Consider the following 18,641-nt stretch of genomic DNA (forward strand, 5'->3'; position numbering starts at 1 on the left):
CTCTCCCAGTTTCTGGTTTCCAGAGAGAACGTGGTGTCCTAAAGGGTCAGGCCAGGCAGGAGGCAACACACAAGGAAGCCTTTAGGGGTAGCAGGCTGTGAAGCCTCTGGTTAAGGCTGCAGCTGTCCGAGGGCTTTAGGAAGTGAAGGAAGTGTGTGATCATCTTTAGGGACTGGCATTTCTATTCTCAAACCCATTGTATTTACAAAGAAATGGCTTTTGTTACAAAAGAGGAACTCATATGTCCCTTTAAGAATTGATCAGAGGGTTATAGTTGGAATTCAATGCAAGAAAGCCATCAGGGCCACTTGCTCAGACCCTAGCCCCAAGCAAAGTAGCCTGACGTTTTCATTAGTCTTTGCCATTTAATTTTAGCAACAGGTAAACCTTTCTTTAAATTTGCAAGACTGATGGTGGCTGTGCGGTTTCCCTGCACCCAGGCTAGTAGCCGCTGGCCTGGAAGTTGGTCATGGTAGAGGTGGGAGGGCTGAGAGAGAGTAACATGCAGGCCCTAAAGCCCAGAAGGTTCTGCAGTCCTCATGTGGTAAGTCTTTAAGTATGCTCCAAGCAGGGTGTGTGTATGCAACTTTCCTGGACTGCCAGTTTTACTCAGAGTATTTGGAAAAAATTAGACAACATTTTTGTGACCTTTAAATATTAAGCATGTAACTTTAGAGAAATTTCAAGTGACTTTGAACTTAACCAGGGTATGGTTGTTCAGTTCTAAGATTACTGCTGTCAAAAATGTTGGGGTACATTGCCCAGGGACTCTTCATGGGCACAAAACCAGGTTCTGGTTTACTGCAGCTGAATCCCAAGGGAAAAATTTAGAGCATATATTAATTATATAATAATTAATGACATTTTATATACATATATAATATATTTTGATCATATTCATATCCCTGCATTACAGGGTAGACTTTGTTTTAAAATGGTCTCCCTGGCTGTCCTGGAACTTACTTTGTAGACTAGGCTGGCCTTGAATTCACAGAGATTTGCTTGCCTTTGCCTCCTGAGTGCTGGGATCAAAATCATGGACTACCATGCTTGACCTTTCTTTAATTATTTTATTTATATGTATATGCATGTATTTGGCTTTTAATGTATTTTCTTATTTTACTATTATTATTTTTACTTATATCTTCTATTTTTTAGGTTATTAACTATATAATTTTCTTCTTCTTTTTCCTCCCACTAACTCTTCCGTATATCTCCTCACTCTCTTTGAAATCCATGGCCTCTTTTTTCTTAATTTTTATATATAACAATACAACCCTAAATATGTGGGTACAGCCTTCTTGGTCTGTATAGTGTTACTTCTCTGCATGGTTTTGGGCTGACCATCTGGTGTTGATAACCAGGAGGACTATTCATTTCTCTAGCTCTCAGCACCCCTCGGTTCTCTATAGTTCTTTGCCGAGGATGGAGGTCAGTGAGCTTCCCTGTCCATGCTGGCATGTCCATTGGTATTACCCTTGCTCAGGTCATGTTTAGGCAGTCATGTTGGTGGGGCTTTATGGATTAGCTTCTTGGACATTTTAGGAGACAAAAATCTCACAGCAAACTTCCTATTCCTCTGGCGCTTACAGACTTTCCACCCCCTGTTCCGCAGTGGTCCCTGAGCCTTAGGCTCAGGAGCTGTGCTGTGGGTAGGTACCAGTGGGCCCTGGGCTCTGCAACTCTGCATATTGGTCAGCTGTGGTTTTCTGTAGTGGTGAGAAGTTTCCTTGATTAAGGATGGGAGGTACACTTGTATGTGGACATAAGGATACATTTTAGAATGGAGCTGGGGATTATGCTGGATTAGTAAAGTGTTGATTGCAGCTTTAGTCCAGGGTAGGTGGCTAGATTTCCAGTACCAGGACTGACTTCTCTCTTGTTGAGTGGATCTTAATCCAGTTCTAGAGCTGTTGGCTATTGCCAAGGCATGTGTGCCAATGCTGTACCCGTGAGGCTGTCATGTGTGCCAGTGCTGTACCCGTGAGGCTGTCATGTGTGCCAGTGCTGTACCCGTGAGGCTGTCATGTGTGTCAGTGCTGTACCCCTGAGCTGTCATGTGTGCCAGTGCTGTACCCGTGAGGCTGTCATGGCATGTGTGTCAGTGCTGTACCTGTGAGGCTGTCATGTGTGCCAATGCTGTACCCGTGAGGCTGTCATGTGTGCCAGTGCTGTACCCCTGAGCTGTCATGTGTGCCAGTGCTGTACCCGTGAGGCTGTCATGTGTGCCAGTGCTGTACCCGTGAGGCTGTCATGTGTGCCAGTGCTGTAGCCCTGAGCTGTCATTTGTGCCAGTGCTGTACCCGTGAGGCTGTCATGTGTGCCAGTGCTGTACCTGTGAGGCTGTCATGTGTGCCAGTGCTGTACCCGTGAGGCTGGCATGTGTGCCAGTGCTGTACCTGTGAGGCTGGCATGTGTGCCAGTGCTGTACCCGTGAGGCTGGCATGTATGCCAGTGCTGTACCAGTGAGGCCGTCATGTGTGTCAGTGCTGTACCCGTGAGGCCGTCATGTGTGCCAGTGCTGTACCCGTGAGGCCGTCATGTGTGCCAGTGCTGTATCCGAGAGGCCGTCATGTGTGTCAGTGCTGTACCCGTGATGCCGTCATGTGTGCCAGTGCTGTACCCATAAGGCTGTCATGTGTGCCAGTGCTGTACCCGTGAGGCTGTCATGTGTGCCAGTGCTGTACCCGTGAGGCTGTCATGTGTGCCAGTGCTGTACCCGTGAGGCTGTCATGTGTGCCAGTGCTGTACCCGTGTGGCTGGCATGGCATGCCAGTCGTCACGGCTCATAAAGTGGGTCAGACTGGTGGTTCCTGTCCTCCTTTCGGAGCTCACGGGTGCTTTCTTGTACCATGAGAGTTAGTCCTCAGACAAGAGGTCTCAGGTCTGGTCCAGCTCGGCCCTCTGGGTCCTGTGTTCAAAGTGCATGGTTTTTGTAGCAGCAAGGATTTGTCCTAACCCTCGGGGCTAACAGCTGAAGCCTACATATTGTATTGGGAGTCTCTCAGACAGCCTTGACTAGTAGCTCAAAAGAGGACTTCTTGCACTTGGTGCTGGTGTTTGGTTTTGTTAGACAGTCTGTGGATCTTGTGGGGATCGTTATCAGCCCAGATGGGAAAATTTCATCTAAACTGTATTTGTATATGTAGACTTGCATGCATTATATATTTAGTTGTTTAATGCTGTCTCTAGGGCCAATAGTATATATCTAATCAAAATCTATTTGATATTTATCTAACTAAATTTCAGTGATATGGAAAAACTCCTACATATTTCCATATCCATCCTTTCCTTTTCAGCTTTTAGATTTATACATATTGTGTCAATTGTTTAATAAGTTGGATGATACGGTGTGTGTGTGTGTGTGTGTGTGTGTGTGTGTGTGTGTGTATTTTAACCGTTCCAAGAGAAGAAAAAGGACAAACATACAGAGTTTATTATGTTAGCCTTTGTCTTTTGTGGGGAGATCCATGATATTGACCATGCTAGGTACATGCTCTACCATTGAGCTACACACCTACCTATGTGAATATTCTCACTGAGCCACATACTTACCTATATGAATATTCCCACTGAGCCACATACTTACCTATATGAATATTCCCATTGAGCCACATACTTACTTATATGAATATTCCCATTGAGTGTTTGTGCTTGCTTCACCCTCCCCATGGTTTGTGTGGTCAGCTGGCATAACTATCCACCTGCCTCTTTTGTGCTCACTGTCACCCATAGTGTATTTCTATGTGTTGTAGCTTGACATTATTTATACAGTTGCTCTTTAAATCAGTTGAGAGGAGGCAGGAAAAGAAACAGCTGTGTTCTGTCTTTTGTAAGGATCAGGGTCACACTCTATGGATTCGCATTGCTGTGTGGTGACATTTGGTTTTAGGCTGAAGACTGTCCTTTGTGTTTCTGGCCAGTTATTCTGCTAGCAGGGAATTCCCTTAGGTGGTGTTTGTCTGGAAATGTCTTCATTTTGCCTCAGTTTTGAAAGTTCTGCTGGATGTAAGATTATTGGTCACCCCCCCCCCCACACACACACACACAACCCCTCTTCTCTTTTTGGCCTCTATTTTCATCTGATGAGGAGTTAATGTGTTTATCTTCTTATGGTTCCTTTGTAAATATGGTTGGTTTTCTTTCTTGTTTTAAAGATTTCATTTTTGACTTTGAGCATTTTGGCTGTGATATGTCTGGGTGCATGCACATCTGGGTGTATTTATCTTATTTGAAGTTCGTTGTGTTTATATGTGTTTTTCATCAGATAGAAGACAGGGTTTCTCTGTGTAGCCCTGGCTGTTCTGAAACCCACTCTGTAGACCAGGCTGGCCTCAAACTTAGAGATCCGCCTGCCTCTGCCTCTGAAGTGCTGGGGTTAAAGGTGTGTGCTGCCTCCGCTGCTGCTGCTGCTGCTCCTGCTGCTGCCGGTGCCATCATGACTTCCTTGAGCATTTTATTAGCATACATTAGCTGTAAAGAGTAACGGGCTTCAGTATGGCATTTTCATACGTGTCTATCAAGTACTTTGATGATGTTTATTCTTCCTGTCCCATTTCTTATCTTTTACACCCACATCCTTTTTTTCTCCCCCTAAATTTTACATGTGAGAGATAACATATGCTATTGTCTTTGTGTGGTTGACTTATTTCAACTCAATATGATGTTTTAGTTCATCCATTTTCCTGCCCAAAACCAAAAATGAAACCGTAGCATAATTTTTCCCCTTCTGATGGCCGAGTAAAACTCCACTTTTTGTGTATATTCGTCTCACACTTTGTTTCTCCATTTGCCCATCCGTGGACGCCTGGCTGGTTCCCTAGCTAGCTGGGAACAGTGCAGTGATGCAGCAGGTGTGCTGGCTCCTCTGGCAAGCTGACGTGGATTCTCTTGGCTGTAGCTCCGAAGCAGAAGCTGGGTCTAGGGCCCCTGTAATTTTAATTTTTTTCAGAAGCCTTCCTGCTGATTTTCTCTGAATATGTTTAATGTGTTTTTTCTTCTATCCATCTGATTTTCTCTAAGCAGTGGCACATGTTGGAGCTTGATGACGTCCTGTTGGCAGTTTTTCCTTATGAGTTTTCCTTATAAGTTGTACACTCTGATCTGTCTTTGTGTTTGCTGAGTCCTTCCATCGGGCTGGGTCTGTCAGGTCCTGCCAGTAGATTTTCCATCTCAATTATCTTACTTTCAATTTTTGGGGGCATGAATTGCTCCACTTGTGATAAGCACTGCCAGTTTGTAAAGGTTTCTTTTTGTTCTTAACATTTATTTATTTATTTAATTTTTTAAATTTTAGTTTTTATTTAATTTTTAATTTATGTGCATTGGTGTGAGGGTGTCAGATCTTGGAGTTACAGACAGTTGTGAGCTGCCATGTGGGTGCTGGGAATCGAACCCGGGTCCTTTGGAAGAGCAGACGGTGCGCTTAACCACTTAGCCAACTCTCCAGCCCTAAATTTAGTTTTTAAAGACAGGGTTTTCTGTGTAGCTCTGGCTATTTTGTAACTCACTCTGTAGACCAGGCTGACCATGAACTTGGAACTCAGAGCTCCACTTGCCTCTCCCTCTGAAGGGCTGGTATTAAAGGTGTGAGCCTCCACTGCCCAGTTAAAAGTTATTTTTAATATGTGTCAGAGTGTAGATATGTACGCGTGAGTATAAATGCCTGGGGAGCCAGAAGGAGCTTTAGATCCCCTGCAGCTGGAGTGACTTCCAGGTGTTTGTCAGCCACCCCACATGGCTGCTGGGAGCCAAACTCAGCTGTCAGGAGGACAAGACAGCCCTGTAACTGCTGAGCCGTCTCTCCAGCCTCCAGTAAGAATCTTCTGCGCTTGAGCAAAGATGTCGGACCCACTGATGCTCCCTGGCTGGTGAATGTGCACAGCATAGGACTCTGTCCTGTGAAGGACTGCACTCTTCTGTGGTCTTTGCTTTTTTAACTTAATGTTTTTATTGACTATTTGGGAATTTCACATAATGCACCCTGATTACATTCACTTCTCAGCCTTCCTAGGTCCACCCTCCATCCTTGTGATCTCCCTAAAAACAAAAGAAGAAAAAAAAACCCAGCAAGTCCAATTTATGTTGCTCATAGACTCACTGGAGCATGGTGCCTCCCAGTAGCCAGCCCCTTAGAGAAAGCTGAGCGCTGTTGTCCCCACCTCTCTCTCCAGGAGCCATCAATTTTGGAGACCTACACTTCCGCATCCTTATCACAAATTTAAGAGTTCTCCTCAATGGCTTCCTGACTAGATTGTTTCTCTTTGGGGAAGTGGGGTGGAGGTGGAGGAGAGAGTTTGTCACAGAATCCTATGCCTCTTAGTCTCAACTGTGAGTCTGCAGTCATCAGTACCACTGCAAAAGGAAGTTTCCTTGCCCTTCCTTTACAGTCCGTGGCAGCGTGGGTCATGGACTTCCGCACGGTTTCAGGTGGTAGCACAGACCATGGATACTGCCATGGTCCTCGGTATCAGCTTGGGCCATGGACATGAACACGGACTCCAGTGGCAGCACAGACCATGGCCATCCATCCACACAGCCTCTGGCCTCAGCACAGACCACAGACATTAATATGGTCTCTGCTCCCATAATCTTCGGCACTGTGTATGTAGTTTCACCATTCTCCCTTGTGCATGTGGCTCTGTCCTGCTGTCTTGCCCCCCAATTTTGTGAGTCTACCTTTTAAAAGTGTCATCTCATAGGACTTGGCCTTCTCCCATTTTTCTGGGGACACTGTGCATTCTACAGACTCCTCTGCTGCTGTCCTGTCTCCCCTGGGAGCCTCCATGGGTCTTTTAGGTTCCTGAGAGCTGCTCTGTGGTCCCGTGTTGGGTGCCAGCTTCAGTCACAGCCATGCCTCACTCAGGTTTTCATCCTCAGTGGTGATGATGTCCTCCTGCACATGCTCCGGCAGCTCGTAGACGGAGTAGATATTCAGGTAGACCAACTGGAAGCGCTGAGTCTGGGCCAGAGGGCAGCTGAGTTGGTCAGTCAGGTCTTCCGGTGTCTGCCTGTCTATGGCGGGTCTTCTTTCCTTCTGTCTTACTCAGATCTCCCCTGTGCCATAGGCGTTGGGAACAGGGTGCAAGCTCCACCCAACTGCTGCCAGCTGCTCAATACGGCCTTTTGCAGTAGGGAACTGTGCTCATGTTTACTGGTTGCTAAAATCTCCTGCAGCAGCTCCTTAAGTACAGGGGTCTGAGGGAGCTGGACTTCGGCCGCTGAAGCAGTCCCCAGCGTGAACACCCTGTGCTCACGGTTCCTACTGAGTGTCTGCAGATTTTCCTAAATAGATGCTCCTTCCTCGCTTGTGGGGCCTTTGACCAGTTGCTAGAGTCTTTGCTGATTTTGAGTAATCTACAATACAACTGTCTGGGGACAGTTTTCATTTTATGCTACCTAAAATGCACAAGTATGAATGGAGGGGAAGGGTAGGCCAGTGGTTAGGGTAATGCTTCACAAGGGAAACTCACTTGAGGTTTCGCAGCAGAGTGTCTTCCATTTCTCACTTGCCCCACATTGTACACATGGACAAGGACATGCTTTTCACATTCCTTACTACAGTAGACACCAATTTCACATAGAAATTGTTAGTAAATAAGTACTGTAATTAAAAGTCATCACTTAAAATTCTTGTTTCAGCTGTAGGCCACTAGAATCTTGCCTGATTCTGGATGGAACTTCCCATATATATATTGAACTTGCCAGATAGATAGATAGACGGACAGACTGACAGACAGACAGTAGTTAAGTAGATAGGTATGTAGACAGACAGATAGGACTGTTTTCTAAGTAAGAATCTCTTAGGAGCTAAAGAATATGTTTTGTTTTGTTGTAAAGATTTATTTATTTACTATGTATACAGTGCTCTATCTGCATGTTTAACACAGGCCAGAAGAGGGCATCAGATCACATTATAGATGGTTTGTGAGCCACCATGTGGTTGCTGGGAATTGAACTCAGGACCTCTGGAAGAATAGTCAGTGCCTTTAGCCTCTGAGCCATCTCTCCAGCCCCCTAAAGAACATGTTTTAACCTGTGCCAAACAGTGAAACTTTTTGACAGTTCGTTGAGGGAAAGTAGGTCAAACTACACTAAAAATGCTTTGTAACCCGGAAGCAGGGTCCAAACAACTGCTGTGTAAAATACTACAGGAAAGATCTTGCGATGCGGTGGTGGAACCTGTATCACAAGTAGGAACAGATTCTGAAAGTGTGTTTGCAGTTTGTCTAGTCCCAGCTGAAGTCCGTGTCACCCAGCAGCTGTTGCATGGTCTGCTTAGTTACATCAATGGGGCATGGGCGGCAAGCACCAGGGCAGTGTGGACTTGCTTCCCGGCTGTCCCCACATTAGTGAATCCACCCTGCTCTCCTGCGACACTCCAGCCCCTTTTCACTTTCAGAGTGGAGGCTGTGGAAGGTGTGGCCACCCACCCAGCACATTGCCTTGGTTTCATTGGTTCTACTAGTCACATTATTCCAGGGTTTTACTGTTGGAAATGTGATGTTATCTTCCTTACCACCGTCATGTCAGACGGCTCCTGTGTGTAGGTTGGTTTTTCAGTGGCATTTGCTGAATGTGATCCTGTGTCAGCCTGTTTCAGTTACCATATTCTCTACCCAAACAACAGTGGCAATTTAACTGTGTGTTTGTTTAAAGGTGTTTGAAGTGGTGGAGCGTGTAGAAGAGCTAAGACGGAAGTGGCCGGTGGCGTGGGGGAAGTTGGATGATGGCAGCATCGGTGTGGTGACGCCATATGCTGATCAGGTGTTTCGGATCCGGGCTGAACTTCGGAAGAAGAGGCTCTCTGACGTGAATGTAGAGAGGGTGCTCAACGTTCAAGGTAATGACTGGAATGCCGCCAGCTGCTCCCGTGTCTTCAAGTGTGTTCAGATTGGATTTCTGATTCTCTTAAGTAGTCTTAAATCTTAAAGAAATCTAATATTAAAGAAAGAAGGGAAGAAAGGAAAGGAAAAAAGAAATCTCATTACTTTTTTGGGCTGGCAATGATATATTTTTTTTCTTGTCAAGTTCTTTAGTATTAAATTTACACGTTTATTAAAGTTCCAATACTCAAATAAAGATAGTACTAACAAATTGACTTTATTACCAGACTTATATAATGCCATCAATATCTATAAAAAAACATATAGTACATGTTCTTGTACTGTATTTGGGGATTACTTTGATTTTTGTTTGTTTGTTTGTTTTTGAGATAGGGTTTCTCTTTGTAGCCTTGGCTGTCCTGGACTCACTTTGTAGACCAGGTTGGCCTTGAACTCACAGAGATCCACCTGCCTGCCTCTGCCTCACTGAGATTAAAGGCATGCACCACTGCACCCAGTTTATTTTGAAATATTTTATATGTAGACTTCCTTAATTGACTAGTTAGCTGGAAACATGTTTTCATGATTCACAAAATGAGTTGTTCTAAACTTTGTGCATTTAAATACATGAAGTATTATAATGACACCAGGCAAAGCCTGGCGGTGTCTGGATCATGAGGATCAAGGAGCTCCCTTCTACCCCCATCAGGTCGTGGGGGAGCAGATGAAAATGTGGGGTTAGAGAAAACTAGAGACTGACATTAACACTTTGGTCAAATGTTGGGATGCTAGCTTACTATAAGAAACACATGTTATGAAGCCAGACTCCATAAGGCGTCTTTGTGAAGTCAGCTGTGTCTTCTGTTTAGCAGGAGACTAGTGGCCCTACTTCAAGGAGAAGGTTTCTCATGTTGAGTGGGATGCTAGCCTAGCTAATCTCAAAGATTGGTTCCAGCAATATGGCTAGGAAAAAAAATTAAGAGAGGCACGGTGGCACATATCTGTGAGCTGAGTGTTCAGGAAGCTGAGAGAGACCACCAGGAGCCTGAGGCCAGCCTGGACCACATAGTAGGTTTAGGGCTAGCCTTGGCAATTTAACAAGACCCTTTTTCAGAAGCAAAATAAAATCACAAAATAAGCTTTGGGGGAGGGTATGTGGTAAAAATATCCATAACAAAACTTAACCACATTGGGCATTTTCCTGTATGCAGTTCAGTGGTAAGCAGCACATTCCTGAGGTACAGCCATCACCACCATCCATCTCCAGAACTGTTCATCTTTCCAAACTGAGACTGCGTGCTCATTAAATGATACCTCCTGTTCTTCTTCTCCTGGCCTTGCCTAACACTGTTCTCTTCTGCTTTCTCTCTGTGTGGAGTCCACTGCTCATGGGTTTCTTGTAAGATCAGGTAGCGCAGCCTGAGCAGCTCTTACTCAGAGTGCTTGGGGTCAGGCATGTTCTGATCTCAAAACTGTCCAGTTTAGGGCTTTTTTTCCTTTTTTCTTTTCTTTCTTTCTTTCTTTCTTTTTTTTTTTTTTTTACAAATTACACCTATCCTTTTGTGAGTAGGTTTTGCTCACTTAACACAGTGCCTCTGAGGTTCATTCATATTGTAGCCTGTCAGCTGAGTAACTCGTGTATAACCACACTGGTGTGTCTGTTGATACTGGGTCCTATCTGTTGGCATCATGATCAAGGCTTGTGTGAGCATGCGAGCAGCGTCCCCATGGAGACCTTGCTTTCAGTTTGGTGGGTTGTTTCTAAAGTGGACTTGCTCAGCCAGGTGGTCACTCTGCTTCATTTCTGAGGAGCTGCCACAGTTTTGCAGAGCAGCTGTGCACTTCTTAGAGCTACGCATACGCCTGGATTTCTCATGTCTTTGCCAGCACCCATGGTTTAGCCATTATGATTTTAAAGATGTAAAATTTACTGTATCAGTGACTCAGAGTGCTGATCTGTCTTTCTGTCGATGTTTTTGTAGGAAAGCAATTCAGAGTTCTCTTTCTTAGCACAGTGCGTACACGCCACACTTGCAAGCATAAACAGACGCCAATTAAGAAGAAAGAGCAACTTCTGGAAGACTCCACCGAGGACTTAGATTATGGTTTTTTATCTAACTACAAACTTCTCAACACTGCCATCACCAGAGCACAGTCCCTGGTTGCTGTGGTGGGCGATCCCATTGCTCTGTGCTCTATTGGAAGATGTAGGTAAGTCTGTGTCTCTGAACTGAGAGAGACTCCAAATGGGAAAGAAATGTGGAGTCATTTGCATCCTTATGACCACATGGTGAATTAAAATCACGCTTACTGTTACCTGACATCAGGTATTAGTGAGAGCTCTGTTATTTAGGGTCTGTTCATCGTCCTTGTGTAATTGTATATATATTCAGTCTGTGAGTTGTCAGCGAATACCCCCCAGTGTGTCTGTTCTCAGCGCTCTTCTAGCCTGGAGATGGTCAGTGAGCAAAACACAAAGATCTCCGTCCCTGTGGTGGTTGCACTTTATTGGGTAGGAAAGGAAAAAGACAGCAACCTGAATAAGAACTTTGTGTAGTATTTTACTGAATACATTAATGAGAAAAACAACAACATGAGAGGTGAGAGATTCAGAAGAAAGGATTGTGGCTGGAAAGGGCGTGGTCAGAGGAGGCCTCCCAACAAGCTGGGTTTGGAAGTGACAGGGTGAGCTATGCAGTTATTTGTAGCTAAAGTGCTCTAGGGGGAGGGGCCAGCTAGTGCCAGAGCCCGAGGTGGGGTGTGCTTACATGTATCTACAGTCAAGTTTAAAGGTTATACTCTTACTCCTCTCCCTTCCCTTGCTTCACTGTTATCTTACTTTCTATTTTTTTGTTTTTAATTTATTTAAGTTGGTTGTGGTGGTGCATGTCTTTAATCCCAGCATTTGGGAGGCAGAGGCAGGTGGATCGCTGTGAGTTTGAGGCATTGGTGCATTGGTGTGACAGTGTCAGATTCCCTGGAGTTACAGACAGTTGTGAGCTGCCTTGTGGTTGCTGAGAATTGAACCCAGCTCCTATGGAACAGCAGCCAGTGCTCTTAACTGCTGAGCCATCTCTCCAGCCCCTATTTTAACTTCTTAAAAACTTAATCTTATTATGCAACTTATTTTTGATTATTTCACATATGTGTATAATATATTCTAATCATACTTGGTTCAAGTTTTGATAATTTTGTAGTCATTTTTGTTTAAGGCTTCTGTTTGTTTGTTTTGAGACAAATTCTCTATGTAGCTCCGACTTCCCTGGAACATTCTGTGTAGACCAGGCAGGCATTAAACTCACAGAAATCCTCCTGCCTCTGTGCCCTTCTCTACAAAGTGCTGAGATTAAAGGCAAATACCACCATGTCCTTTGCAGGGCTTTTAAATGTAAATGATTTTTATATGTGGTTAAAATGAAAATATTTTAAAATTAAGGGAGTAAGAAGAAGTGGTCATTACTTGTTTCTTTTGTTGTTGTTTTTGTTTTGTTTTGTTTTATTTCGAGTGTTATTCATTAGAGCATAGTTAAGAGCAAACATTCTACTAAAACCTGACTGAAATGCTACCTAAAAATTCCTCTGTGCAGTTGTGATTGTGACCAGTTCATAAGAATGTAAACTGTGTAAAGCCAGAACCATAGGGTTCATCTTTTCGAGTATTCAAAAACTTCTAAAATATTTTAAAAAGAAATATATACTATTCTGTTATGAAAAAGAAAAGGAGGCTGATGAGTTTTATGAGTGTGACAGAACCTGCTGGGTAAGTTCAGAATGGTAGGGAGTGGTCAGATGGTCCCTAGGCAGCCCTGGGGGTTGCTTCTGATGTTAGGATTGCTCTCCACTCTATTTTGTCTTATAGTTAATCTTTACTTCATTTTGTTCCTGTGTATTTGTATGTGGGTATATGCAAATGAGGACTTACGAGTGGGTATGAGCCACCCGACAGCACTGCTGGGAACCAAGCTCAGGACCCCCGGGGAGAACGGCAGGTGTCTGAGTCACTGAGCCACATGTGGCTCCCGTCCCTCCACCTTAGGGTTTTGAGCCAAATCTTTCACTGAACCTGGACCTCACCAGCTCCTAGTCTGGCTGGCTGAGGACCTTGCCCTGGCCCAGCTCCTCTTCTGTCCTCTTGTCCCCATTCCTCAGTACTGGGATAAAGGCCTGGGCCTCATACTGCCTCTGCATGTCCTTTACCCCTGAGCCGTCTGTGCAGCCCTAAGTTAGAACTGTCATCTACAAGGGAAGGCTGTTAACAAAAGAATCTGCTGCTTCTTGTTGGTTTTATTTTTGTTTTTTTCGAGACCGGGTTTCTCTGTGTAGCCTTGGCTGTCCTGGACTTGCTTTGTAGACTAGGCTGGCCTCGAACTTATAGAGATCCTCCTGCCTCTGCCTCTCGAGTACTGGGATTAAAGGTGTGTGCCACCACCTCCCAGCAAGAATCTGCTTCTTATGTTGGAAAAAATAACTTTTTCTTTCTTTCTTTCTTTTTTTTTTTAAAGCTTATAGGTTTCATAGCTCACCTAGGAGCAGTTCTGTGATCACAAGACATCAGTTTCATGCCTCAAAAATGATTATCATGTGTTCATAATCACTAATGACAAAATTTGGCCAAGGAATGTGTTCCAGATTATAGGACTTGGTGTGTGTGCGTGTGTGCATGTGTGCGTGCACACACACATGTGCATGATGGATGTGTGGGCATTAATGCTACAGCCTGAAAATGGATGTCCACAGGCAACTTTGTGTAGTTGGGTCTCTGAGTTCCAGGGATTACCCTGGGATCAGCATGCTGCCACCTGCTAGGCCATCTCACCAGGTGGGCTCTCCTTGTAAGTAACTAAGTATTTAACAGCCTGAATGTTGTTGAAGAAGCTGTTACCGTCTCTGTAGACGGACTACACAGAACAGCCTAGAGTTAGCATTGTTAGTCTCTGTGCGTGAATTGTCACTTTTCTAAGCAGGTAGGTGAGGAATTGCTCCTGAGGCCTGCTGTCAGCTTGTGCAGGACTAAGTTTTGGTTTGAGGCCAGAGCCACTGATGGTGTATTTCTAACTGCAGATAAGTCATGTGCTGAGCCAGGTGTTTGCGAGGAGTAATGGACTCTTGAGGCGGGAGACTGCACAGTGAGAACTTTAAATCATGGTTCCAGCCCAAGAGTTGCTAGTGATAAAATCAATTATAACTTTGCCAACCAATAGAGTTAATCATCCAGGCTAAGAAGTCCAGGGCCTATGACGTGACTCCCGGGTCCCGGCAGCGTGGGGCTTCTGGAGGGCTGAATTCTTAGTAGTTCGGCTTCATTAGCACCCTCCCACTTTGCGTGCTGTTCATTAGAGTACCGTGGCATTCCCAGGTGTCACTAGGGCTTCAAGAAATGGTTCCTGTGTGTTACACCAGTTTAATCTGCTCTATTTGGTGTTGTTTTGAGCACAGTTTGTCAGTCTGAAATAGATACTCCTCCCTCCTGTGCTAGCAGATACTACTCCAGCGGCTGCCTCGACCGTCGTCTCTGCCGGAAGCTGCCTTGTGTACTCTGTACACACTGGCCCTTTTAGTCAGACCGACAGCTGTACAGTGTGGTTGTTTTATTTTTACTCTAAATGGGCAGCCTGGTGCAGTGAGTTTAAGTAAAACTGCTGAAGGGCACAGAGCTATTGTGTGGTTCACAAAAACAGTTGTCAGAATGACTTCAAAATTCAGGCCTTTCTCAGAAAGCCCACCTCTCCCCCCCCCCCTCTCTCTCTCTTTGTTTTTCGAGACAGGGTCTCTCTGTGTAGCCTTGGCTGTCCTGGACTCGCTTTGTAGACCAGGCTGGCCTCGAACTCACAGCGATCCGCCTGCCTCTGCCTCCCGAGTGCTGGGATTAAAGGTGTGCGCCACCACACCCGGCTAAGCCCACCTTTCTCATACAGGAATGACAGTGCTGACAAATCTGTGCCAAGTCCAGGAGTGAGATGAGGCAGGAACAGAGTGGTGACACAGTGATGATGTTGTTCCTCATTGCAGCTTTGAAGGAATTCTTTCTTTGAACTGAAGTTCATCATTAACACATTGCATTAATTTGGTGAATATAAACATATTTAATGTATGTGTAAAGTATGATCCAAGTGTGATACTCAGTACATCCCAAAGACAGTGAGGGAATACTTATTTGCTGTGCGTGCGTGCGTGCGTGCGTGCGTGTTTGTTTGTATGCGTTCACATGACTTTTCAGTGCTTCTAGAAACAAGGCTAACACAGAATCAAGCAGACTTGCTGTGGCTCGTGCTGTCTTTAGTTATTACAGGCAGTGTCAGCTGAAGAGGCAGCCAGGAAGGTGTCAGTCAGGACGATGCTTGCCACGGAAGCACAAGGATCTGAGTTCAATTTACAGACATCCAGATGCTGTCCAGACCAGCCTAACGTTAGCGAGAAACCCTGTCTTAAAAACCACAACCAAAAAAACCCAAAACGGAGAAAGGGAAAAGGAGAGCACTGACCCCAAAGAGCATCCTCTGAGCTCCATTCACTTTCTATGGCACGCGTCACATATAAACGCCCATACATAGAAGCACACAGTCAAAAATGTAAAACATGTTTAAAAAAGAGCTTTAATGCAGAGGAAAACCTAAAATTCCTTTAGCTTTAGAACTAAGGATTTTGGGATAGGCAAGATGATGACTCAGCAGGTAAAAGGCCTTTGCCACAGGAACCTAGAGAAGCCATGTAAAGGGCGGGGAGAACCAGCGCCACAGAGCTGTCCCCTGGCTTCACATGCATGCCGTAGGATGTGCTTCCCTAACAACGCCAAGGCTGGCTTTGTAGGCACTAGTCCGTGCTTACGTAGGCCCTGGTGACTCTCCAGCACCCTCTCCTGTGGTTTTCTCTGAAAGGTTATAAGTAAGAAGTGTAATGAGCTCTCAGTAAGGAGTGCTAGGAAGACTCTACCCCATGCTGTACATGAGGAGGCCAGTAGGAGAAACATGCCACATGCCGCTGCACATTGCAGCTCCTGGGACAGGACCAGGGCCTTTCTCTATCAGGGGACAACAAGATAAGTCAGGCATAGAATGTAAATTCCATCTTTTGAAACTTGGATTATTTTACGTTTAGAATTCCTTCTGAAATGGTGTCCTTTCAGCCAGGCAAGGAAGCTGCTGCCTGGAATCCTAGTAGTTGGGAAGTTGAGGCAGTAGGATTGTTGAGTTCCAGGCCAGCTTGGGCTAGAGATTGAGCCCCTGTCTCAAACAGTAGTAATAGCAAAAAGCCCCTCCCCCCCAAACCCCTCAAAGACCCAAAGCTTCCTGTAGCTGGAAAGGTATTTGATTGTAATCTCTGAGGATAATGAGCCAAATCTCATGAAATGTGAGGTTCTTGGACATTTCTGCTTAGTTCAGTTTTGTTGCAGAGCCTGTTCAATAGGCCAAGGTTGATGTGGGGATGGGATGTCAAAGTTGAGAAGGTAGCTTAAGGGACTGGAGAGATGGCTCAGCAGTTACAAGCACTGGTGCTCTTCTAGAGGACCTGAGTCTGATTCCTGGCGCCCATGTGGCTGTCTTTGACTCCGGGCCCAGGGGATCTGATGCCTCTTCTGGCCTCCGTGGACCCCCAGGCATGAAGGCACTAGATACATAGACATTCAGGCAAAACACACATATAAAATAATAAAATAAACTTGGTATCTTTTGTTATTTTTGAGGTAGGGTTTCTCTGTGTAGCCCTTGCTGTTCTGGAACTCTTTGTAGACCAGGTTGGCCTCGAACTCAGAGATCTACCTGCCTCTGCCTCCCAAGTCCTAGGATTAAAGGCATGTGCTGCTGCTGCCACAACCACCTGGCATAAACAAGTTATCTTAAAAACCACTCATTCAAAGAACATCCCACTATAAACTGGAAGTGAAGCTATGTAAAGTGGAATTCTTAAAACAAAAATGAAGGCTAGCTTTTCAATGTGCATTTCTTTCTTCCTCTTTTTTGGTTTTTCAAGACAGGGTTTCTCTGTGTAGTCCTGGCTGTCCTTGACTCACTTTGTAGACCAGGCTGGCCTCGAACTCACAGAGATCCTCCTGCCTCTGCCTCCCGAGTGCTGGGATTAAAGACGTGTGCCACCACGCCCGGCTTTCAGTGTGCATTTCTTAGCAGCACACAACTCCTGTAACCGAAGGATCATCTTCCTAGTTTGATAACTTTTTTTCTAGACCATCTCTTAAACTAAAAAAAAAAAAAAAACCAAAACACCAAAAAAAACAAAAACAAACAAACAAACAAACAAACAACCCCCCCACACACAAAAGACAAAAGGCCCAATGAGGTGCTTCAAGTAAAAGCACCTGTTGTGCAAGCCTGACCACCTCACTTTGATCGTCCCAACTCACGATAGAAAGAGAGAGCTGACCGCTGGGTGTTGTCTTCTGACTTCTCCTGCACACCCACAGCTGCATGTTCCTGCACACACACACACACACACACACACACACACACACACACACACACACACACATATCTGTTGAAGTCTATATCAAAATATCTTCCTCACATTCCACCTTATATGCCATTTGCATGTGGGTGCCTATAGAGGCAAGGAATCAGGTGCCCAGGAGCGGAAATGGCAAGTCATTGTGCCACCTGATGTGGGTCAAATGCTCTTCCACCCATTCCACTTTATTTTCGTAAGATGGTAGTCTCTCACCAAACCCGGGGCTCAGCAGCCCCCCAGATCCTCCTGGGTTACAGGTACTACACCCTAGTCTTTTTTGTATGGATATTGCATTTTACCAACTGTCATCTCCTTAGCCCCACACAAGGTTCTTTAGAATCTATAATCCATACTATTATCCGTATACATTTGAATTCTCTCTATATGTATGATATAGATAGAGTCATTTGCTACGTACTGACGAATTCTGAGAAAGGCGATTTTGGGTGTTGCCATCATCAAATGACTGTCATAGCAGCTCTGGAAGGGCAGCCATGACATCGTTCAGTAGGAACCACTGTTTTAGGCATGCAGTGTGGTGTTGACTGATGTTATACGGAACGTAACTGTTTGTAGATGTGTATATTTGCATGTATCATTAGAAGTACAAAATAAGTGTAATTTGTATGGGTGTATAAGACTAGAAGTGCAGATTTTTCTATAAATTGAGCTACTCTCTGTTTTGAAAACCTTATTATATGAACTCATTAACACATGATTCTATAATAGCGTGGGTGAGCCAGAGTTTCTTGTGGTCTTGTATGTAGCATGCTCCCAGGCTGACGACAGTTTGAGCATCAAAGTTAAAAGGTTTTGTCATTTAGTAGAAAGATTCTATCTACAGTGTGCTAAGATGAGTGTTAGCCTTAAGGATTTGAGGTTGGCAGAATTTGAAATTACCGTTAGTTACTTCCGTTCATCAACTGCCATTTGTAACCTGACTTTTGGAATCTTTTCTGCAGGAAGTTCTGGGAGCGCTTTATTGCCCTGTGTCATGAAAATCACAGCCTGCACGGGATTACGTTTGAGCAGATCAAGGCTCAGTTAGAGGCTTTGGAACTCAAGAAGACATATGTGTTGAATCCACTGGCTCCTGAATTTATCCCCCGGGCTTTACGACTGCAGCATTCGGGAAACAGCAGCAGGCAGCAGCAGTCACCACCCAAGGTAAAGGCCCTGCTTCACGCGGCTGCTAACAGCCATGGACTCCGGTCACAGTTGTTGGCCAGCTGTATTTGCAAGAAACTGTCCCAAGATTTGGGTGGGTAAATGACCTCATGGCATGGTGGGGAGCCCCGTTTAATGTTGTAGTCATCCCCTAAAAGTTGGAGATAGCTGAAAACTCCTGGAACCTTTGTT

General features: G+C 44.9%; 1 protein-coding gene across 6 annotated transcripts in view; it reads left to right on the forward strand.

Moving 5' to 3' along the window:
* HELZ (helicase with zinc finger) overlaps nt 1-18,641 on the forward strand; it is a 140,828-nt gene that overhangs the window by 84,493 nt on the left and 37,694 nt on the right. For all 6 annotated transcript variants that reach the window (XM_084748496.1, XM_084748495.1, XM_084748494.1 and 3 more), the window contains 3 exons: nt 8,659-8,842; nt 10,808-11,036; nt 18,245-18,449. In XM_084748496.1, the coding sequence (XP_084604622.1) occupies nt 8,659-8,842; nt 10,808-11,036; nt 18,245-18,449 (618 nt within the window). The remainder of the gene's footprint in view (nt 1-8,658; nt 8,843-10,807; nt 11,037-18,244; nt 18,450-18,641) is intronic.

This window comes from Acomys minous (assembly GCF_964271855.1).
Source record: "Acomys minous genome assembly, chromosome: 12".
Lineage (NCBI taxonomy): Eukaryota > Metazoa > Chordata > Mammalia > Rodentia > Muridae > Acomys > Acomys minous.